Source organism: Pongo abelii, chromosome 17, assembly GCF_028885655.2.
Source record: "Pongo abelii isolate AG06213 chromosome 17, NHGRI_mPonAbe1-v2.0_pri, whole genome shotgun sequence".
Lineage (NCBI taxonomy): Eukaryota > Metazoa > Chordata > Mammalia > Primates > Hominidae > Pongo > Pongo abelii.
This window is the reverse complement of record NC_072002.2, coordinates 69,781,898-69,806,648: the sequence shown is the minus strand read 5'-3', so window position 1 is coordinate 69,806,648 and position 24,751 is coordinate 69,781,898. Positions and strand designations below refer to the sequence as shown.

General features: G+C 38.8%; 1 protein-coding gene across 14 annotated transcripts in view; it reads left to right on the top strand.

Moving 5' to 3' along the window:
• Nucleotides 1-888: 888 nt before the first annotated feature.
• The window catches only part of CCDC68 (coiled-coil domain containing 68), a 60,539-nt gene continuing 36,676 nt past the window's right edge, over nt 889-24,751 (top strand). For 2 of the 14 annotated variants that reach the window (XM_054537991.2, XM_009252393.3), the window contains exons 1-6: nt 889-1,137; nt 14,634-14,723; nt 17,415-17,539; nt 19,139-19,225; nt 22,130-22,270; nt 23,272-23,397. In XM_054537991.2, coding sequence (XP_054393966.1) covers nt 17,423-17,539; nt 19,139-19,225; nt 22,130-22,270; nt 23,272-23,397 — 471 coding nt within the window. In that variant the 5' untranslated portion in view covers nt 889-1,137; nt 14,634-14,723; nt 17,415-17,422. Of the gene's footprint in view, nt 1,291-2,389; nt 2,499-5,512; nt 5,590-10,326; nt 10,499-14,633; nt 14,724-17,410; nt 17,540-19,138; nt 19,226-22,129; nt 22,271-23,271; nt 23,398-24,751 lie in introns of those variants that run through there. The other 12 variants (XM_054537984.2, XM_054537995.2, XM_054537987.1 and 9 more) reach the window with 10 other exon arrangements.

Sequence of the window (24,751 nt, the reverse complement as noted above, 5' to 3'; positions counted from 1 at the left end):
GTAGAGAAACCTGGCAGACACAACCTTAACTATGGGATCAAGGTCAAGTCACCAGTGATAAGTCACGTGGCCATCGTGCCATCGTCCCTGAGAGTATGCAATGGGGAAGGCACTTCATCTCTGAGGCTTTCTTTCCCCCAGTCTCATCATGAGAAAAAAACAGTAGACAATACCCACATGAGTGGGTGTCAAGGTACCCCCACAAAACTATACCTTACCAGAATACTTTATCATAATAGTTTACTAGAATTCCTTACAGCTGTCAAAGTCAAGAAAAGACAGAGAAACTGTCATGGATTAGAGGAGACAAAGGGCACAGGATGCTAAATGCAGTTTGGTATCCTGGCTGGTATCCTGAAAGGGAAAGGCGTTAGCCAAAAAGCTAGTGACAGCTACATCAAGTCTGGAGCAGTGTTAATAGGGGCAGATCAGTGTTAATTGCTTTTAAAAAACATTTTTAGTAGAAATGAGGTCTCGCTATGTTGCCCAGGCTGGTCTCGAACTCCTGAGCTCAAGCGATCCTCCCGCCTGCCTTGGCCTCTCAAAATGCTGAGATTACCAAGGCGTGAGCCACCGCACCTGGCCCAATGTGAATTTCTTAGTTTTGACAAATGTGCCACTGTTATGGAAGCTGTAGGCATTAGGAGACACTGACTGAGGGGTATATAGACGACTCTCTCTACTATCTTTGCAACTTTTTTTAAGTTCCAAAAGAAAGTTTTTTTAAAAAAACAACAAAATTGCACTTGTGCTCCATAAATTTATACTAAAAACAATAAAATCAAAAATTATTTAAAAAACAAAAACAAAAGTTTACAAACTTAGGGTGCAAATAGAACCTTCCTGAAAAGCAGCGGCCGATCCCCTCCCCCCACCCGCCTGTACAGCACCCTAGCGAGGGGCGTGAGGGACAGAGCCTGGCTCTCCAGCGCTGGGCGTAGGCGTCCCGCCGCGACTCCTCCCCGGGGCCTCACCGGCGCCGGACTCTGCCCTGGGCGCGCCCCGCGGGGCGGAGCCAAGCCTGTGGGCGGTGGCGGCTGCACTCGCAGGGCCCTGGCAGCCGACCCTGACCCCAAGGTCCGATCGCCCAGGGGAGGAGCAGCACCGGGACCTCGCGTCGGCTGGGCGCCCCACAAGGTAGGCGAGTCTGGCCACCTTCGGGCCCGGTCCCTGCGGCGCGCCCCCGCACCCCCTCCAGGTGTGTGGGTGTCCAGGTGCCTTTCCAGCGGCTTCCCCAGCGGAGTTCCTGGCATCAAGGACATTTCCTGTAAAAGGGTCCTTGTTGAAGAGGTAATCCTCCCTGGAAACCTCGGCTCTGGGCTCGAATTTCCTGGGCGAGAAGTTTCTTCCCCATTGGGAAGAGTTGCTTTTCCGCAGAGAGGAACCCCTACTTAGCCCGGCGCACACCTGATTATTTATTTAGGTTGTTGTTATACAATCCGTTTGTCAGGGATCCCCGCGATTTCTGCCTGCTAATTTCAGAGGCTATGGAGAAAAGTCCTGCGGTAAACGCCCTGACCTGGGAACTCCAGGGTGGTGGCTTTGACAGGTCAGTGCGCTCGCATTTTTTAAAGAGCAGAGATGAATGAAGGTGGCTGTCTTCATTCATTTGTGCGGGCTTCTGCAGCTGCAGGTGTAGTAAAAAGAGCAGCCCATTGCTTGACTTTTTCCTTAATGTTAAGTAGCATCATGAGATTTTAGAGCTGGAAGTTACAGAGTGCTAGGCGGCTAGACAAAGGAACACTCTTATCTTATTAAAGATTAGTACGGGACCGTGCAAGTGTAGTTTTTAGACTGGATGATAACATAGCTGTGAATTTTCAGTCTTTTTGGAAGTGAAGACAAAATTCAATATAAGGATCAGAACAAGCAACAAGCCCTGAACATAACTGAAGCTGTACCTGTTTCCCATTATATTCTGATTGTTTTATTTTAGGAATCAGAACCTCTTTCACTTTCTTGGTGTATATAGGTCGGATGAAGTGTCAGAATACAAAAAGGAATTATTCTGTGTTTGTGATAGGGAGGAGATAATCTGTCCTTTTGATTTTACCTAATGCCATTAAATATTCAGAGCTACTGAAGTCTGGTTTTCCTGATATGTGAGCTGGGCAGGAGTGTCAGGTACCCTGGCAGACACAATTGGTGCTGTTGTTACGCTTTTCCCCCGCTGCCCACTCTCTTCCCCACCGCACTCCCAGTTTGAGAGGGAAGACCCCTGACACAGAGGAATTTCTGCCCAAGGCAGGGAGTATCCCCGTGTGGTTCCTCAAATGTTTGCAGAAAGAATGAAAACAACTACACTTCCTGGGACCCAGGCCGACGTCATAAGGCCGACGTCATAAGAAGGTTCTTTCCTCTTGTTATTTACAAAATAAATTGATCCCTTGTCCTAACTAGAAAGAGACTTTTGAAATTAATACTGTTGCTATTTTGTGAATTACTGATAGTCATGTTATTTGTTAGCTTATTTGTTTACAGTATGCTCAACATTGAAGGTGAGTTGTAATCCAAATTTTGGCCAAAGCTAAAAAACGTAAGCTAGATTTAGACAAACCTGAAAAATAAGGTGTATATTTGCTTGGAATAATGACTGAAAGGGGAAATAACTGAAGATTTTGATGGGAATGTAAGTCTTTTAAAATAGTAGTTTCTCATCTTTAGAAATGAGATATTTACATCAAAATTATATGGCTATTTATTGATTGAAAACATTTCATAATGGCAAAATTTTACCATGAATTTGCTAACACGTTTAAATGAATGTCATTTACTAAGCACAAAAACAGCCATTTATGTAGGTTTGGAAAACGAGAGAGAGAGAGAGAGTGTGTGTGTCTGTGTGTGTGTGTGTGTGTGTGTGTGTACATTCAGTTTTAGAAACTATTTGGTACATCTGTAAATTTGTGGGCCTATTCACGTATTCATTGAAACAATATTTATTGAGGACACTTTGTTCTGTGTGGGAGAACCAGATGGGAAGGGAAGTGGGGTCTGGGCCAAACACAGCCCTGTGTAAATAAGACACATTTCTATCCTCCTGGAATTTACTACATTGGAGTCCTCCAGGCCACCCCAAGTCAAGGCTATAGATTTACAGACCACATCAATGATCCATTCAATTTCGACAGTGACTGAAACTAGATTAGTTTCAAATCACATATTTCCTTACACTGATTTAAATAGTCAAATCTAAAAATGACAGAAGAGCTTGCGTGTTATTCTGCTCAGTGGTTTTCTCTTTTGTTTAGGTTGCGGAAGAACTTAGGAATCATGTGTTCCAGGCTTAATGTTATGAAATATTAACTTAAAACAGCTAAGTATCAATTTCATGCAAATTAAATAAAAACTAAACTTGTAGTATGGATGACAATAATCTAGAGACAAAAATTAATGAACAAAAAATTTAAAACTGAAAAAAATCTATCCATTAAATTATATTTTTTGCTATAAATTAGAAAAATAAGACTACAATTATATTCGCCCCCCACCCCGAGGAAAACAGCATCTTTATTCAAGTTATTCTTACTTTTCCTTATTTTTTTTAAAAAAGCTTTATTGGAGGTATAATTTACATACCATAAAATACATCCAAGTGTATAATTCAATGATTTTTGGTAAATTTACTGAATGGTGCAACCATTAGCACAATCCAATTTTAGATCATTTCATCATTCCCCAAACATCCCTGGGGCCTGTTTGCAATCACTCACCATTCTTACCCCAGCCCCAGGCAACCTCTAATCTATTTTGTCTGTTTAGATCTGCCTTTTCTGGACATTTCATACAGATGGAATCGTACAATATATAGTCTTTAGCATCTGGCTTTTTTCAGTTAGAATAGTTGTTGAGGTTTATTCAGGTTGTCACATGTATCTGTAGTTGGTTCCTTTTTATTGCTTAACTAGGATTTATTCCATGCCATGGCTATGCCACATTTTGTTCACCATTTGGTAGACCTTTCTGCAAATACTTTTGCATGGTAAAACAGATACATTGGTGCAGCTTCTATGGTAGCATAATGTGAGAATAACTGATATGAGCCAACCTCTTATTTGGTGCTTTGACTCTCTTCTATGATAATTTTAAACATGAATGCCAAGAGTTAAACATCCAGGTTCCTATTAAGCAGTGGTGTTTTCTGCGTGTAACTGTCCAACAAACCAATGTTAAGAACTTCTTACCTTGGCTGGGCACAGTGGCTCATGCCTATAATCCCAGCACTTTGGAAGGCTGAGCTGGGCGGATCACGAGGTCAGGAGTTCGAGACCAGCCTGACCAACATGGTGAAACCCCATCTCTACTAAAAATACAAAAATCAGCTGGGCGTGGTGGCATGCGCCTGTAATTCCAGCTACTCGGGAGGCTGAGGCAGGAGAATCGCTTGAACCTGGGAGGCAGAGGTTGCAGTGAGCCAAGATTGCACTCCAGCCTGGGTGAGAGAGCGAGACTCGTCTGAACTTCTAATTTTCCCCAGCAATTTGGGAGGCTGAGGAGGGTGGATCACCTGAGGTCAGGAGTTGGAGACCAGCCTGGCCAACATGGTAAAACCCCTTCTCTACTAAAAATAATTTTTTAAAAATTAGCTGTGTGTGGTGGCATGTGCCTGTAATCCCAGTTCCTTGGGAGGCTGAGGTAGGCGAATTGCTTGAACCTGGGAGGTGGAGGTTGCAGTGAGCTGAGATCTCACCACTGCATTCCAGCCTGGGCAACAGAGCGAGACTCTGCCTCAAACAAACAAACAAACAAACAAAAAGGAACTTCTTAACTTTGCAAGAACTTTGACTTTTGATATACCTCTGTTAGGAATCAGGAAACTGGAATAGCAGTTCCCAGCCAGAATTATTTTCTTATATATTTCCACTGACTTTGCTTTGTGCTATTATGGCAAATGCATTTTGGGGGGTGGGGGCGGGTCATGCTTGACAACTTATGCTTAAATATCCTCTTAGGGAGATTTCTCTAGTTGAACTGAAATCCTTTTATAAAAATCTAGTCAGTTCTATGAGCCTAAACAGAAGACAGTGTCTCTCTGAGTGCCTTTAAGTTACTACTCAAATTGCAAGTTCCTTTTGGGGGAAAAAAAAGAGCATCAAAATAACTTGAGGTCTGTTTGTGTGTGTGTGTGTTTTTCAAGACGGGGTCGTATTCTGTCACTCACGCTGGAGTGCAGTGTCAGGATCCTAGCTCACTGAAGCCTCAAACTCCTGGGCTCAAGTGATCCTCCTGCCTCAGCCTCCTGTGTGGCTGGGACTACAGGAATGTGGCACCATGCCTAGCTAATTAAATTTTTTTTTTCACAGATGGGGTATCACTGCGTTACCCAGACTGGCCTCCAATTCCCAGCCTTAAGCAATCCTTCCACCTTGGCCTCCCAAAGTGCTGGGATTACAGATGTGAACCACTGTGGCCAACTTTTGAAGTCTATTTTATTGGCAATTTAGAATGCAAACTATTTTTTTTTAACATCTACAATTTGAAAAGAAGATAATGTAGGTTAAATAATATAGTTTTCTAAAGCTGAATGTCTTCATTTGCAACTCGTTTTTTTCTGCTTGAAATGTCAAAACAACTTCCTAAAACTCCTAGGTGAGAATACTACTACTGTTTTGATGATCTGTTTGTGATTGGATGGAGTAATCAATCTTGTTTGGTAATACACCTTTGTTTCCTTGGTAAGGATTTTTAAAATTCTAAAACAAATGCATTTTTTTTCTAGCCTTATACTGACAATTTTATAGCAAGTATCTCCTGAGAGGTATTTACCATCTACAGGAATCCACCTTCATCATTCTCACTTTCATATACTCCAGGAATCAGGATCAGGGCAGAGACATTCACCAAGCTATGTTGGTTTATCAAGAGAAAGAAGGCTTGATTAGTATTGAGCTGTAAGCACCTGCTATTTATTTTGATGAGGTCACTTACATTGTTGTCATCTGATACAAGCAACTTAGTTTTACCCAAAGTGGGAAGCTGCCTCTGACTCTTCTATCTTTCTATAAATACCTGGATTTTGGTAGGATGCTGCTCTTGGATAAGTCAAACATCTTCATGGTGTGGGAGGGTGGGCGACGGTGTTGATGAAAAGTAGGGTCATGGCCCAGCATGGTGGCTCACGCCTGTAATCCCAGAACTTTGGGAGGCTGAGGCGGGTGGATCACCTAAGGTCAGGAGTTTGAGACCAGCCATAGGCAACATGGTAAACCCCCATCTCTACTAAAAATACAAAAATTAGCCAAGTGTGGTGACACATGCCTGTAGTCCCAGCTACTCGGAGGCTGAGGCAGGAGAATCGCTTGAACCTGGGAGGTGGAGGTTGCGGTGAGCTGAGATTGAGCCACTGCACTCCAGCCTGGGTGACAGAGTGAGACTCTGTCTGAAACAAAAAAAAAAAAAAAGAAAGAAAGAAAGGAAGGAGGGAAGGGAAGGGAAGGGGAGGGGAGGGGAGGGGAGGGGAGGGAAGGGTCCTGGCTGTTTCAGGCCCTGAATAAGTAGATATTTTCATCATTGATCAAACAGTGTATGTGCAGATGGACAAATATGAAGAATGAAAACATATTGTGCATCTAGAAAGCTATTAGAAAAGGAAGGGTAGATGAGAAAAAAAGTTCTAGGTTCATGAATTAGATTTAAAGCTTGTTGGAAATATTCTTATATTTCTAATGTATTATTGTATATTTCCTTCTACTTTATCACCTTTAATAAACAGTGCTTATGATTAAGTTTTAAAAAATGTTTAAAAGGCTTTCCTTGTTTCTGTCCTACGGAATGCTAAGTTTAATTGACTAGTCATGTAGCATGAGCTAGAATCAGCAGCCCAGTCGCCTGTTGTTTTTAACAACCCTGATTCCATTGCTATCTCTCTGTCTCTCTCTCTGTATATGTGTGTGTGTGTGTGTGTGTATGTATATATATAATCATTTACACTCTTTTGGGGTCAAAAATTTGAATGAAGAAAAACAAATCTAATTAATTTTGGCTTCCAGTTACTTCTGATAAAATCAGTGAAGGTTCTTGGATTTTGAAATCTCAATTGTGCATTGCCTTTTTTAGATCCTGCCAGATTACTATTTTTTAAATAACATGTACAAATTCATCTTTTTCAGTATAGAGTATTGTAAGTTTTTGGAAATTGTTATAATCATAGAACCATGATCACTAACAAGATATATTCCCCCACCCCAAAGTCCTACGTGTTCCTTTTGTAGTTAACCTGTCCCCCACTGCCAGTCCCAAGTAAACACTATCCCTTTTGATTCCTACAGTTTTTACTTTTCTAGAATGTCAAATGGAACCGTAGAATATGTAGCCCCTTGAATTTGGCTGTTTCAGTTAGCATGATGCATTTGACACTTATCTATGTTGTTGTGTGTATCCATAATTCATTTTTTTTTTTTTGAAACAGAGTCTCACTTTTCGCCCAGGCTGGAGTGCGGTGGCACAATTTCAGCTCACTGCAACCTCTGCCTCCCAGGTTCAAGTGATTCTTGTGCCTCAGCCTCCTGAGTAGCTGCAATTACACACGTGCACCGCCACAACTGGCTAATTTTTGTATTTTTAGTAGAGATGGGGTTTTGCCGTGTTGGCCAGTCTGCTCTCGATCTCCTGACCTCAGGTGATCAGCTCACTTTGGCCTCCCAAAGTCCTGAGATTACAGGTGTGAGCCACCGTGCCTGGTCCATTCCTTCTTAATGATGAGCTGTATTCACCTGTTGGTGAACATTTGACTTATTTGCAGTGTTTGGCAATTATGAACATTTGTGTGCAGGTTTTAGGGAATATAACTTTTCATCTCACTTGGATAAATACCAAGGCATGGGGTTTCTGGGTTGTATACTATGTATTTAACTGTATAGGAAACTGCCACGCTGTTGTCCACAGCAGCTCCACGTTTTCCATTCCCATCAGCAACAGACAGGAGTTCCAACTGCTCCACATCCTCACCAGAACTGGTATGGTTTCTCTTTTTCCCCTTGCTGGATAATTTTTTTAAATGACATAAATTATGTTCAAGCTAAAATAATCCAGGACAAGCTCAGAAAACTGTAGGTATTTTATAAATTCCTGGGCTCTTCACTCCTAAAGTATTTTATAGAGCCACAAATGACATTTTCTAAAAGGGCATCATGTAAATGTTGCAAGGGACTGTGACATATGTCATTGACCTCAGCTTTCTTTTATATTTTATTGACTGGCAAGTGTTAATCAGCTTTTGGGTTGACTTGTTCATAGAGAAGTTCAAATCAGGAGGAATAATTGGCTGATGGGGTAAGGAAGGAATAGTAAGGGGAAAACTAAGCTTGGGAATTGACGCTTTCAAATCATGTCCTACAAGCAAATGTCCACAATAAGTTGTGAGTATAAACATTATGATTTAATATGAATTTAATGTGCACGAAGTCAGATGCTCCATTAAGCACTTTTCATGCATTATCTCATTTAATCCTCACATAACTGAGAAAGTTGGCATTCTCATCTGAATTTTCCTGTTGAGGAACCGAGGCTTAGGGAGTTTAAATGATTTTCCAAGACCTCCTAACTGGTGAGGAAGTGGAACAGAGTCTTGTAGGCAGAACAACTGAGTCCAAATCCCTTGTTTTTAAGCCATGAAGCCGAACTGCCTTTGTTCATGGAATAAATCTACTGGGACAACAACATCTGTTCAGGCTCCTGAAGGACACACCTGGGACCTCCCATCAGGAGTTCTGTGACTGTTACTTAATGACCTACTTTGGAAAACTTTGATTCTTAAGCTATCTTGGGCCCAAGAAGTTGAGGCTTAGAAACTCCTTCAGAATGTAGGTAGCACAGGCAAAGTGATAAGTTAGAAGGAGCTAGCACACCATGAGAAACAGCCAGACAACTCATGGCTTGGGATCCAATGGTCACCAACTAGTTATCTTTGTTTATCTTTTTGAGCCTTGTTTCTTCATCTGCAAAATGGGAATAATAATACCAACCTCTCAGGGCATATGTGAGAAGTATTACAGAGAGCATACCCTACCTGGCATATAGTCCTCACTTAACAAATCCTGGCCCCTCCTTCCCACTCTTCCCCAGATGGGAAGGGATGCATGTGCTTTGCACCTTTTTGCAGTTTAGTTGCTGAACTGAACATTGGCTGAAGCTTTCAGCTGTTTTTCAATGTTTCAAATTATGCCAGTGAACTATGAGGATAGACTATTTTATTAAAAAGACACCTGAATTTGGGGTCAACCTATTTGTGTTCAGTGGATGACGTTCTTATAACCTTGAAAATCTTACATCCTTTTTTTTGTGCCTTATTATATTTTATGTATATATACTGAAGATAATAACTATAACACAGTGTTGTAATGATTAATTTTGGCAATATATGAAAAATTATTTGGTAAATGGCACATGTTTTGTCAATAGTACATATTTGTATATTGTGTTTACACCAATATTTCATTTTTCCTCCAAAATAGCTTTTATCTTATATCTAAGAATTTTTTATAGCACTGGCTATAATATATGTGTATATACAAATGAGTAGCATGTAGTTGAATAAAATTAATTCTACTTAGCAAAAGCTTAGATTCTTATTTGAAAACAGAACTTGGGTACAGTGTAACATGCATGTCTTTCGTATACTGTGCATCGTTTTCAGGTAAACTGCACAGTCACCTGAGATTTAGCCAGCTGACACTGGATGTCACCATTGTGCTGTGTAATGTAGCTACAGAACAGGTGTGCTATTTAGTATTCAGGACACGGTTAGTCTCATCAAGGGTTTGGAGATACATTCACTGTTTTCCCTCATATAACCGAATTATCCTTGTGGCACTTTTGTAGTAACTTACTTTTTCAGTTTCTAATATTCAAGCTCTATAAAATAGTGATCAGAAATGAACAAATAATCTCTTAGAACCAGGAAACGAAAACCTGAAAACTCAGAAACTGTGCTAAAACCAAGCAGGGCTCTTGATTGCAATCCAGAGTAATTGACTCTGGCTGACATAGTAGAAGAATTTACTAAGAGGATATAGAGCAGCTACCAGAATTGATGGGAATGTTGAAAAACTAGGTTTGGAAAATGGGAGGATCTCATATGCTAGGACACCAGTGAAATCAGGTTGTGGGATGAGGAGTTAGGATCCTCCTGACATAGCCACTGTCCACTGGCCGCTGGATACTGCCACTGAATTTCCTGCCACTTGGACATGAAGCACCACTCTGTGTCAGAGACTCCTCCCCTTTCCTGAACAATGACTGGATTTCCACTGCCTCCAGCTCCAACCAGCCAGATGGCCATTCCCTGAGTTGCACTTCCAGTGAGAGCTGTCCTTTGGCTGATTCTAGGTGTTGTCCCTGTGCCCCAGCTCCAGGGAGTAAGCATGAACAAGTAAGAGACCTTTCCTGCAAGACTCATACAGATGGTGCCTCAGCATATCTGGGAAGGAGATTCAAGCACTAGCTAGCCAAAACCTGCCAGACATCCAGCATGGTGCTTTTCAATCAGCAGCCCCCAGACGTGAGTGGAGGATACCTCTGTGCGGTCAATCAGACTTCATTGTCCCTTCTCTGGGCTGACCTGGGGTCAGTTGTTTACACCTTGCAGTACCTGACAGCTTCATTCTGTCTTTGCCTCAATTCTGGGGGATCCGTAATAGCAACTGCTAGACCTGTTTTAATGTGGCCAAGGAGACAACTCCTTAGGCAAACGAAGCCTCAAAAAGTTTAGATCAAAAAGAAAAAGGTCCTGCAACATTAAAAGAAAAGAAAATGCTGTGTGCCATGGTTTTCTGAGAACATTGCTCTAGGGAGCGGGTGCTGTGGCTCATGCCTATAATCCCAACACTTTGGGAAGCCAAGGTGGGTGGATCACTTGAGGCCAGGAGTTCAAGACCAGCCTGGCCAACATGGCGAAACCCCGTCTCTACTAAAAATACAAAAAAATTAGCTGGGTTTAGTGGTGCACCTCTGTAATCCCAGCTACTTGGGAAGCTGAGGCACGAGAATCACTGGAACCCAGGAAGTGAAGGTTGAAATAAGCAGAGATCACGCCACTTTACTCAAACCTGGGCAACAGAGTGAGACCTTGTCTCAAAAAAAAAAAGAAAGAAAGAAAGAAAGAAACACTGCTCTAGGCACATGCCAGCCTCTGCTCTTGCTTTCCCATTTGCCTGGAACTCTCTTCTCCTAGATCCCAGAGAGCCACGTGGCTTGCACCTGATTTTCTTCATCTTTTGCTCAAATACCACCTCCTCAGATCAGCTTCCCTCACTGCTCATCTAGAACAGCACCTCCTTTTACCCTCGGTTCCATGATCGGCTTTTCTTCACGTCACTCATCACAGCCTGCCTTAGACTCCCTCTATATTTACTCATTTGCTTAATGTCTGTCTCTCCCTTTGTACTGAAAATCCTACGAAACTAAGGTCTTTGGCTCAGCCCTGTAACCACAGTTCCTAACATAGTGGCTTTCTATAAATATTTACTCTCTCAATAAATGAATCAAGGGTTAAGTAAAGAAAGGAAACACCCTTGTTACAGTCTCTACAATATAAACAGTGTCTGTAATCCTTTTCTAGGGTTGCTCTAACAAAGTGCCATACATGGAGTGGCTTGAACAGGGAAATGGATTATCTCTCAGTTCTAGAGCCTAGAAGTTCAAGATCAAGGTGTCTGCAGGGTTGGTTCCTCTTGAGGGCTGTGGGAGAGATCTGTTTCGTGCCTCTCCCCTGCTTCTGGTGGTTTGCTAGTAATTGTTGGTGTTCCTTGGCATGTAGAAGCATTGCTACATCTCTGCCTTCATTTTCACAGGGCATTCGGTGTTCTAATCTCTCGACACATTGCTCCTTTTCATAAGGATATCAGTCATACTGGAGTAGGGTGGATCCCTCAGTCATACTGGAGTAGGGATCCACCCTACTCCAGTATGACCTCATGTTTACTTAACTAATTACACCTGCAAAACCCTATTTCTAAATCAGGTCCCATTCTGAGGAACTGGGGGTTAAGACTTTAACATGAATTTGGAGGGAGGACACAATTCAACCCATCACAGGCATTCGTTTGTGTTTATTGTGTAGTACTTCTGCTATTCTCATGTCATTAACCAGAGCACAAGGTTTAGTTAGATTCTCCTGGGTGCCTGGTGGTGTGTTGCTTTATCACATGGATTACAGTTCACAATAACGTGTGTGCATTGCTTTGTAGATTGTAAACTCTTCAAAAGATGTTAGCATCATTGTTTGAAGAAACTGACAAATTATCGGTGCGTTACCAATAAGGAATTTGTACCACGGATTTGCTAGTCTTAAAGTCCCCCAAAGCAATTTTTCCTTCATAGCCCAGTAACAGATTATTTAAAATATAACCTGCTTCTTTCCTGGAAGAAAGGAAACCACCCAGATTGCATGTCAGCCTTAATTGTGGACAATGGTTTCATATTTTATGTACTTGTTTGACAAATATGTACAAATCATTTATTATACATTAAATGTGCTGCTATAAGTGCTTGACAAATATTAACTCATGAACAACCCCACATTGATTATTGTTAATAATTAATATTATTTTCATTTTACTGTTAAGTAAACTGAGGCACAGAGAAGTTAAGGGACTTGACAGGGGTCACACAAGTACAGAGTGGCAGAATGGAGCCATGAGACTAGGCAGGCTGCCTCTAAACTCTTTCAGCTGCGGAACCCTCTTTCTTCACAGAAAGCCTCATGGAAAAATTCAGTGTGTGAGACAGAATAAAGCAGAGCTGGGGTGGTTGAAGTTGAGGTGGCAGAGCCCTGTCTATTCAGCAGCCCTCCGCCTCCTCCCTGGGAGCCCTGTTTGAAAGGCACTTGTCTAGGAAATACTTCCTCTTGGAGTGATGCCACCTGTAAGCTGTCTTCAATCCATTCTAGCATAAGACAAATAAAAGTCTTTCCTTACTTTAATTAACTGATTGTGATTTATTTTGAAAATTTTATACCCTTAATCTACTTCTGGCTGAAATAAAATGCTAACATGGATTTTCCCCAGGATAGTAATGCCATATGGCAATTTGGACTTTTGCCGGCTTATGTTCCCCTTGGGTTTCTTTATACCAACCAAGGACTCTGGGTACAAAAGTTTTCTGAACCAAAGACAGAAATGGAATTTAATTTCATATGGATACAGTTATAAAGCTTTGCAACCAGATAGATGTGAACTACCTGCCCTGCTTGTCTTCTGTGGCTATTGATAATATAAAATAACAGGGCAACACTATTGACGGTAACTGTCCATGAGTGCCTTCTGTTAGCAGGCATTTAAAAAACAACTGATTTTCCTATCTCTAGGTGTTATCACCCTTATCTGACAGCTATGTAAGTGAAGACAAAGATTTTATGTAACTTGTTTAAGATGGCCCAACCAGTGAGTGGAAAAGGTGGGAAGTTTTCAGAAATATCAGTGATCAAGAAACAAAATTCCTTGATTTTAAGAATAAAAGGTACATAAGAGAGTATATTTTAGGATAAAAGACGTAAGGCCCAATGCAATTTTCAAATTATGAAAGAGCCTGAGAAGGCAGTGGGATTCATTCTAAAGAGTGATTCATTCCTATGATAAAATGCCTCTTATCATTTGTTAATGTACACATTGCATAACATACTAAAAAGGAAAATGAAAGTAAATCAGTCAAATGGGACTGTAGATCCAGGGTACTGTACTGGAGGAAAAAAACAAACTCAGGCCGGATCGATTGCTTTGCTTGCCTCTATTTTCCCACTGGTCCTGCCCCCACTCCTTGCCAAGCCCTAACCCAAAGGTCAGCAAACATTTCCTGTAAAGGGCCAGATAGGAAATATTTTAGGCGTTGCCTGCCACATACTTTCTCTGTCGCAACTACTGAACTCTGCTGTTTGTGGTGCCAAAGCGACATAAAAGATGTGTACATGAATGGCTGTGTTGTATTAGAGTAAAACTTCATTTATAGGCACTACATTTGAACTTCATATAATTTTCATGTGTCATGAAATGTTATCCTTTGATTTTTTCCAACCATTTTCATGAATACTAAATTTGAAATTCATATAATTTTCATGTGCCATGAGATGTTATTCTTCTTTTGATTTTTTTGTTTGACCATTCAAAAATGTAAGAACCATTCTTAGCTCTGGGGCTGTACAAACAGGAGGGAAACTGGATTGAGCTCCCAGGCTGGGGTTTGCTGACCCCTACCCGGGCCTGACCATCCTCTCCCTGGCTTCCAAGCACACTGCATACTGACTCTATGGGTGTTTCTCTTACTTCAAGCATTTAAATGTTGTTTTGCACCAATATCTTAATCCCGGAAGATACTTCAGAGGACCCAGTAAGAGATGTACTTCCATTCACAGTTTGCAAAAGCACACTTGCAGAGTTGCTGCTGCCAAATCAACTTCAGCTGAAACAAATATTTAATAGAAGCCATAGCTGCTAAGAGGATTTATAATAAAATGGAAAATTCTTGGCATAATCTGTCAATTTCATTGAAGATTAAAGGATAAATGCAGGACTTTGTAGTATCCCCAGAAGCGATCTTGTTTCAAAGTGATGCCCTCAAATATGCAAATTCTTTGTATTTTTTTGCAGCCTAGGTCACTGTTAGATTTTACATATTTTGTTGTTGTTGTTGTTTCTCTCCAGGGAAGCCAGTCTTAATATGATGGAAACATCTCTGAACTTCTAAAAGACCAAGGTTGGCGTTTTAGCTCTATTAATTTTACTTCGTCTTGGGTAAGTTAATGTCACTTTGGGAGTGGAGTCTTCGCTTCTTATCAGTAACATAGGATTAATAATCCTGCCTCACAGGGCTTTTTATTAGAGTTTACTTCCTAGTTATTTACTATTTATTATAGAAATTTCAAACAAAACCAAAATACATAGAGGAATACAATGAACCCTATGGACTCTTCACCCAGTTTCAATAGTTATCTATATTTTGCTGAACTTCCTTAATCTTTATCCGCATCTCCTTTTTACCTCCCTCTTTGAGTTTTAAAGCAGTTCCAAATGTAACACAATTTCACCTGCAAATACGTCAGTAGGTATTACTAAAAGATACAATCCTTTTAAAGAATGTCATAATTACCACAGCTAGCAAAATTACAACAATTCTTTAACATCACATATTATCCAGTTAGTCAAAAAAATGTCTTTACATAGTTGATTTTTTTGAATCAAAATCCAAACAAGATGCATGTGTTGCATTTGGTCCTGTATCTCTTAAGATCCCTAATTTATGTTAAGATTGATTAATGGTGTCTCTCAGGTTAAAGTTTCCTCATTAAATATTCACTAATGTTTTTAGCTTTAGGTGATGATGCTTAGGTTTTTTTACTTCATCAAGGGTTGCAAAACGTAGGTTTTCTAATTTTATCTCTCCTTTTGAATTTATTAGCTGGAATTCAATAAATAAACTTCCCCTCATCAACTACTTGGTTACTATGAAATATAGTTCATATAATAAATGCCTGTTTCTTTTTTTGCCAGGTTTTAGTATACTTTTGGTTTATGTGCATTGAGCTTTTGCCTTATGTGCTTCTAAAGGTGGACAGTGAGCATTGTGGTTGTTGTGGGTTTTTCTTCAGTCATCATAAATTCAGGGATTTAACATTTTTGATAAGTTTCAATCCATCACAGACATTCTTCTTCAGGATGGGTTTTGTGTCTTATTCAAATAGTATTGATCACTTTTTTGCTTGCTGATATGACCAGATATCTCAGACTATGGGAGTGGAGTCTTGGCTTCTTATCAGTAACATAAGATTAATAATCCTACCCCACAGGGCTTTTTATTATAGTTTACTTATTAGTTATTTACTATTTATTATAGTAAATAATAATTACGGGCTCACTTTACATATTTCTTTTTTTTAAGCTCAAATTTTTATTAACATTGGAACAAATGCAATAATTCCTTATAGTCATATAGCATTTTACAATTTTGAAAGACTTTACATATTTCTTACCCCAGACCTGGATCAGTGAAGAAGTCCTAGTTTCCTTTTTGGTAGGATATGATATTCAAAGACCACAGTCTGGCCATGAGGGATGCTAACTGCTACTATTTCTAGGTTTTTTTGGTGAATAAATGTAGAATATATATTATTTAAAGGAAAATAAATCATTATTTTGTACCTCCCGGGTTCAAGTGATTCTCGTGCTTCAGCCTCCCGAGTAACTGGGATTACAGATGTGCACCACGCCCAGCTAATTTTTATATTTTTAGTAGAGATGGGGTTCCACCATGTTGGCCAGGCTAGTCTCAAACTCCTGACCTCAAGTGATCGGTCCACTTTGGCCTCCCAAAATGCTGGGATTACAGAGGTGAGCCACCATGCCCGGCTTTACCTAACATTTTTGTTGTACATTTTATTTTTTCTTTTATGATAAATAGCTTGATTCTTCATGATGCTAACACAATTACCTGTTGGCTTTATTCTATAATGTGAACCTGTGCACATAAACACACACCAAACACAGTTTGCAGTTCAAAATAGCAATACCAATATTTCCACTAACAATATTATGAGTGAATATAGTTTAAGGTTGTTTTGCTATTCTTTTTGTTCTTAGAATATAGCACACCAGGGATAAATAGTTCCTGGTATGTCATTTTTAATCACTTGAAATAATTCTTATGGTTATAGAACTTGATATACAGATATATTTATTTGTTTAGTTTATTTCATTTCACCTTTATTTTGGATGATTTCTTTTTCTGTCAATTTTATTTCATAGTTAGATTTTATATATATATATATGTGGTTTAGTATTAAAACCTTAAGACAAAGATTTCTTCCTTCCATTCATATTTCCTACCCTTCTTATAGAAAATATGATATTACATATTCTTTTCTGCTCTATGCTTTTTCATGAGATAATAATACATCCCAGTGATGACTTCATAGCAGTTGATAGTTTATTTAATCTATCCTCTTCTTGTTGGCATGGGGTTTTTCCAGTCTTTTACTATTAGTTCTCCTAATAGTAAATAGCCTTTACAGACTATGTATGAAGATACACACACGCACACAAAACATAATTTTGTTATAATTGTATCATGTTAATTCTACATTTATTATGTACTTACAATGTACTAGAATATAAACCTCATTCCTTTTTACAGTCTGAGATTTTAGATTTTACAGTCTGAGATGATACTGAATAAAAAGAGAAATTTCAGATTTTACCTTTTTAGATTATTTAAATGTTAAATTTTTAATTAATGATTTCTTCAGATGATATGCCTTTATATTAAATTAATTCCTGGATTTATGAATATATACAGATACCAATGATTTATAGCTTTTCTGCTATATTTGACTATAGTGATAAAACAACTTATTTCAGTTTATGAACCATATAATCATACAATCAAAACAGTCTATTTTGCTTAGCTGATTTATGTTTTCCTAAAGCCAGAATTCACAATGACAACAGTGACTGTGACCACAGAAATTCCCCCAAGGGATAAGATGGAAGATAATTCTGCCTTGTATGAGTCTACGTCCGCTCACATTATTGAAGAAACCGAGTATGTGAAAAAGGTATGTGGGTAGCAGAAATCATTAGTATGATATGATTTTTTAAGGAGAAATTCCAATATGGGCTGGAGGACTTTGTTTCCCTCTCCATAGAACATATGTAAAGGAACAACTCTAGTTTGGCAAAGGACAGTCTTCCTAGCTGAAGTTTAAACGCATGTTTAGTCATTTCTCTTGAGGATATGAAACTGTTCCTATGCTTAGAGTAAAATGATTTTACTTACTCAGTAAAATTGAATAATGGGCCAGGAGGGTTCAGAACACCTATCAGCACTTAATTTGTTCCTCACTATTCACCACTGGATTTCCTACTGTTTTATAATGTTTTCCAGTGGTTTCATGAGTGTTGATCGTGTTCCCAAGTAGATGTTTACATTTCCTGCTGAGTTGGTGCCTCTCGTTACCTTGTTCCTTTACACAGTTCAGGGTAACTATTGCCAGTGACTGTGGGTTGGCATATCACTTTATTAAACATGTGAAGTCTTATAAGAATCCAAAATGATAATGGCTGACAGAAATATTTATTCTTAACTGTTTCTTACAACAGACATGTATTAAGCACTTAAAATGTGCCAGAGTAGGCCAGGTGCAGTGGCCCACACCTGTAATCCCAGCACTTTGGGAGGCCAAGACAGGTGGATCACCTGAGGTCAGGAGTTTGAGACCAGCCTGACCAACGTGGAGAAAACCCATCTCTACTTAAAATACAAAAAAATTAGCCAGGCTTGGTGGTGGGTGCCTGTAATCCCAACTACTCGGGAGGCTGAGGCAGGAGAATCGCTTGAACCCAGGAGGCGGAGGTTACAGTGAGCAGGGATCACACCATTGCACTCTAGCCTGGGCGACAGAGCAAGACTCCATCTCAAAAAAATTATAATAATAAAAAATAAAAAAATGTGCTAGAGTATAAACCTGGCTCCTACTCTTACAGTCTTACAGTCTAAGAGGATGCTGAATAAAAAGAGAAATTTCGTATTTTACCTTTTTGGATTATTTAATTATTTAGTGAAATAATGGACAAATTCTGGCATAGTTTATAACTTGTTCAGATCAATTAATTCCATCATCTTTGAGTGTCTTGCAACTCCATAGGTCATCAAGACACGGGGCTTATATTTCATGCATAAATGTGTGTGATTTCTCAGTAATTATTCTGTAGTAATTACTTAATAGTAATTATTTTGTAGTAATTACTAGGTAGTAATTATTTTGTAGAGATTACTAAGTAGTAATTGTTTTATAGTAATTACTAAACAGTAAATTAGTACTAAATTACTAAATAGACAAAACAAAACTAAATAGTATTAAGTACTAATTACTAAATAATAATTGTTTGGGGGATAATATTCACTTAAGTGATATTTTAGATTTGTCTGAGAAAGAGTTATAAAGACCAAATGCTTACTTTCAGCAGGCTAAGCAATATTAGCCTAAATGCAAGTTAGATTGATGGTGGCAGTTATTTAAATCTGAGATCAATATATGTATATATGTATTACTTTCTAGATAATCAGGTACCCTGTAACTGGTATTGAGAAAAAAAAAGCGTTTGGCATTAAATGCCTTTGAAACAAATGTTGTTGTTTTTTTTTCCTTCTCTAGATTCGAACTACTCTGCAAAAGATCAGGACCCAGATGTTTAAAGATGAAATAAGACATGACAGTACAAATCACAAACTAGAAGCAAAGGTAATAATTTCCTGCAGAAGATTAGCATAAAGCCATTTAGACTTTTTAAAGTAATTTTTTGGGCAATTACTAAGTTATTTGAAGATTCGAAGAATGAGTGTTGAAATATTTCATGCATATCTAAAGACGTTAATGGCCATATGTGTGAAATGTTTAACCACAAATGTTGTAAGATCAAATTGGAATGGCTAGGCCTGACTTGAATATATTAAACAAGGCTTACTTATCGAAAGTAAATGAGAAGATGTTGGCCCAGCCAAGATCCATGACAGCAACATTTCCCAATGACAGGCAGAGCTTTTAGACTCACGTGGGCCACACGAATAGACACATACAGTTGAAGCTTTTAGGCCTGAGTTGAGTGAACACTATGTCAGATAGTTGATAAGCTTGAATGCACTCCCTTCCCCAACATCAGCTTTATATACCTAAGGTCGAGCAATCTGCACTTAGCCTTGTCTGGATTACACCAAGCTAAACCACATCTGAGCCAAGTGTACTTAATCAGTGTTGTCCACTATAGGCATGGCCACAGAGTCCGTGGGGTATAATGCATAAATGTAGTCATTTTCATCACCCTCAGCCTCCCACACTAACATAACTAGCTTCAATTATTATTTAAAATACTTCTAAACTAGAAAACAAGGTTATGTTTAGGAATAATAGGGAAGATTAAAAAATTCAGTTTGGGCTATGTTGAGCTGCCTGTTAGACCTCCAAGTAGAGGCTTCTAATAAGCAGCTGGACATCTGATTCTGGAGCTGTGGGTAGAAGACTGAGCTAGAAGGTCCAGGATACAGGGTAGAGATTTTGGACATTTAAGGATTGTATTTAAAGTTCTGAAACTGGAGAAGTTTACCAAGTGAGTGAGTGTGGAGAGAAATGAGAGAAGATCTAAGAACTGAGACTTGAGGGGACCGTTCCTAATGTTTAGATATTAGGAAGAAGAACCATCCCAGGAAGCTGAGATGAGGCTGGTGGATTAGGAGGAAAAGAAGGAGATTTCAGGGTTCTAGGGTAGAGCCTAGATGCTGTATTTCTAACAAGCTCCTGTTGATGCTGAGCTGCTGGGACTGTAGACCACAGTTGAGAGTAGCAAGGCCCTAGATTATCATGGCAAAATCTCTACAGGGCCAGAGGGCTGATGATTTGATGTATGGTTGATCTGCTGACCTCTTATGGTTTGAAGCTACTCCTGTCAAGCCCACTTTAGCAGGAGTCACTGAAGGCAAATGAGGAGAGGGCTTCAGAAGCAGAGCGGGACCCCTCTGTCAAATGCTGTCCATGGGCCAAGGAAATTGAGGACTGAATGCCCACCATAGATAGGAGGAGCTTCTTAGGAATGGTGACGACATTGTGTTGCCATGTGTCTGCCTCAGCCACCTCAAACTACAGAAGGTCAGCTGATCAACCATGCATCAAAACATCAGCCCTCTGGCCCTGTAGAGATTTCACCATAGTGATCTAGGGCCTTGCTACTCTCAAGTGTGGTCTGCAGTCTCAGCAGCTCAGCATCACCAGGAGCTTGTTAGAAACACAGCATTTAGGCTCTACCCCAGACCTCCTGATTCAGAATCTGCATTATTAACCAGTTCTATCACCCAGTAATTCACAGGCACATTGAAGTTTGAAAAGCACTGATCAATGATCTTTGTAGCCATCTACCACTGCTGATAATCTACCTTCTTCAAGAGTTTTTTTTTTTTTTGTCAAATATTCTTTAACAAATTAAAAAAGAAAATAATTCCTACTCTGTATATGAAGAGTGGAAGTATGCACTAGGGTCTTGACTCTAAAACACAAAACTGTGACAGAGTTATGGTGAGGGAGGATGTTATCCACATACACTAAGTTCTTTTAGTTTTTTTTTTTTCTGCAATCATAGTTATTATATCATAGTGAAAAGAACATATATTTTGTTGTTAAACAAACTGGGATTCTAATTCTGGTCTGGCAGTTACTTTAGGTAAAACCTTAGGTGTGTTTGTTAAACTCTCATCTTCAAATTCCTCACCTGTGTAAAGGGCTTAGCACCTTCCAGTGTTTTGAGTATTCAGACAAAGGACTGTACGTAAAACATCTAAAAGATGACCTGGCATATAACTGGTGTTTAACAAATAGAAGTTGTTATTATAATTGTAGTGTATGTATAATTGTGTAATCGTTTCTCAGTTTTGAAATAAATTGAAAGAACAGAAAGAGCACACAATAACTATTCAAGAGGCGGTGCCATGAGCTCTCCCGCTCGCTTGCTGCATAAACTTGGGCCCTGGTCCTCAGTTTCTACATCTGTAAAATGGACAGTTTAAGTTAGATGGTTTCCAATTTATTATCCACCTCCGTGTGTCCACGATTCCAGATGAGATTTATGTTCCAAGTGTATTTTCAGTGAGCTAGAGCTTACATCAAGTTATAATGGCAGTGTCATTCAGTTCTGATATCTCTGATTGGAAATTTAATATGAGGTAATTACAGTGAAGCATCACCAAACATTGACTATTATGTATTGTAACTATTAGGTCTGACAGTATTAGTCTATAATGCAATGTAACCAAAATGTAATTATGTCCACAACTTAGATTTTTAAAAAATGTCTGGTCTTGTGGACTTGTGGACATTATTTATCTCCTAAAAAGCCCTTATCAATATATTTGAAACTATAGAAAATATAAAAGTTAAAATGTCATTCTAACTCTTTCAATATAAGAATCTGTTTAAATTTCAGCAAATTAGAAGTCAGCTGCTTCATCTAGAATTTCCCATTGAAATTTGAGATTCAAAAGATGTTTATTTATGCTGACCTGAAGCTTCTTTGATATATGTAATACTAAAAGATCATTATTGTTGTCAAAGTTTGTAGAGGAAAAGATAGTCAGGTCTATGATTTTCATTTGTCTGTTTCAGCACTGTGGAAACCTTCAACTGGGCTCTGATTCTGAAATGGATCCTTCTTGTTGCAGTTTGGATTTGCTTATGAAAAAGATAAAAGGAAAAGACCTACAACTCTTAGAAATGAACAAAGAGAATGAAGTATTGAAAATCAAGGTATGACTGTTAGAAGTTTCAAATTTTGTGTTTTGAGGCTTTGAGCTAATAGAGTGGGTTGTTAGCATTGGTGGCTCTGTAAAAACAGAGAGATGTCCACACACATCCATAGGTCCATCTGTGTGCTCCCTTACATAGAGAAGCATTTTTATATTTCACAAATCATATCTCACTGTTTTATTTTTGAGGCTTCTTTTGTTTCTGAAAATATCCTACAAAACTTCAACAGTTAGACAATTTCAGTCATGCAAGATGATTAAGTTCTAGAAATCTACTGCATAACATTATGCCTATAGTTAACAATACTGTACTGTACACTTAGTATATCTCACGTTAAGTGTTCTTACCACAATCCACAATACATTTTTAAAAGTGTGTTCATATTTAATAAATATTAATTATAGCCTTCATAGTCAAATGTCACAATATGTTTTACATTTGTCTATTGCTGAATGCTTTTGATTTTCCTCTTTAGGGGTTTATTTTATATGCAGTCCTGCAATGAATATCTTGGTGGGGAAATCCTTATAGTCATCCTTGATTGTTTCCTTAGGTTAAATCCTGGAAAGATTCGTAACATTTTAGCATTATTGTCCTCAATACTTTAACCTTGTCCCACTTCTATTTCAGGAAGATACACTTTTTAATACTGTTATGGACATTAATGATAAAAGGCTTGCAAATAAGTGTGTAAGCTGACAGAGCACCATGGAGTTATCTTTGAACAGTGAGGACTATCACTACAGGGCATTACTGTGCACAGAGCTCTGGTTTGGTTTGACTATGGCAAATCTGCCTGTTCAACAGCCCCTCTAAATAGGGAGTTTCTCATTTTACATTTTCCTCTTACCAAATAACAGTGTCTTCTCTCCTATCCATTGTCTATGAGGCTGTAAATGGTATAGTTATACCCTTGGTGTTCTTAATTGTCCATCAAACTGTTCTGCCTTTAACACTTTTTGTTGTAAATGTCAGAATATGCATAGTGACCTTTTTTCTAGCTGGAAGCCTCCAGAGAAGCAGGAGCAGCAGCTCTGAGAAACGTGGCCCAGAGATTATTTGAAAACTACCAAACACAATCTGAAGAAGTGAGAAAGAAGCATGAGGACAGTAAACAATTACTCCAGGTACCAAACACGCAGCTTGTCTATTGGAGAACTAGCCCCCACCCTGAGCTGTTGAAGTTCATCTTTCTAGAAGAGTTAGAAAAGAAACAAGCAATGGCCAAGTGACTTGGCAAAAGACTTGGGAAAGACAAGCGGTGTACTTGTCTTTTTTGCCAATTTCCCTCACCCCTGCTTAGCCCGACACCCCCAGATGTTGCTGAGCTGCTGTGTTGCCGTTCTTGCCCAGAGCCCCCATGAGCACAGGTGGGAGGGAGGCAGTGCCACCCTGCCTGGAAATCTGGGCTGGCCCTGCGGAGCCAGGCTCGTAACTTCTCTTCGGGTTCTGCCATTGACTTGCTAGATGACCCAGACTGAGCCATTCTTCCTCTCTAGATTTGGGTGTCCTTGTCTCTAGAATGAGAGTTGGGCTAGACACATGCTTTCAAAATTGTTTTGGTCTTAGGATACATACTTCAGATTTAAAAATTAGAAAACAAAATATGTATCTATATATATTTTAAAAATATATAAAGTTATATATTTTATATATTATTTATATTTTTATATATTATTTAAAATATATAACTATATATTTTTAATAAAATATATAACTATATATTTTTAATAAAATATATAACTATATATTTTTAATAAAATATATAACTATATATTTTTAATAAAATATATAACTATATATTTTTAATAAAATATATAGATACATATTTATCTATATAAATAATTATATAATATCTAATATAATAATAAATATATAATATCTATATAAATAAATATATTTATCTGTATAAATAATATAGTTATATATTTTTAAAAATATATAAAGTTAGATACTTTTATATTTTAATATGTAAATATATATAAATTTTAAAAATAAAAATCATGTACATACACTCAAACATATTCTTTTTTGTTCATTTGTTTTTAAATCTGAAGTATATATACTAGGACCAATAAAATCTGTCTGAAAAATATATTCTAGAACTGGAGGAGTCAAAAAAGTGTGTGTATGCCTGTATGTGTGTTTGCCAAAATTACAACTATAAAACAACTAATAGGAAAGTTCATTCATCATAGTTTGGGGCACCCAGGTGTCTGTCAGCTCAGGCTCTAAGAAGGTCCCCAGGGGAGTACAGTAGGAAATTCACTGCCTAGGTGACACCCTTTCATGCGTCAGGCTGTGGTAATGATGGTTGCAAACTCACATGCATGCAGGGTGCAGATGAAGAACATAAGCGGGAAGCGGATGAGGGCGCTATGCTATGGGGGCGCTTGTGGGGACGGGAAGCATGCATCCCTGTAATGTGGGCTTGGCACCAGCCTGGAGTGACCTGACTGGAAGGCCCACTTGGTATTTACA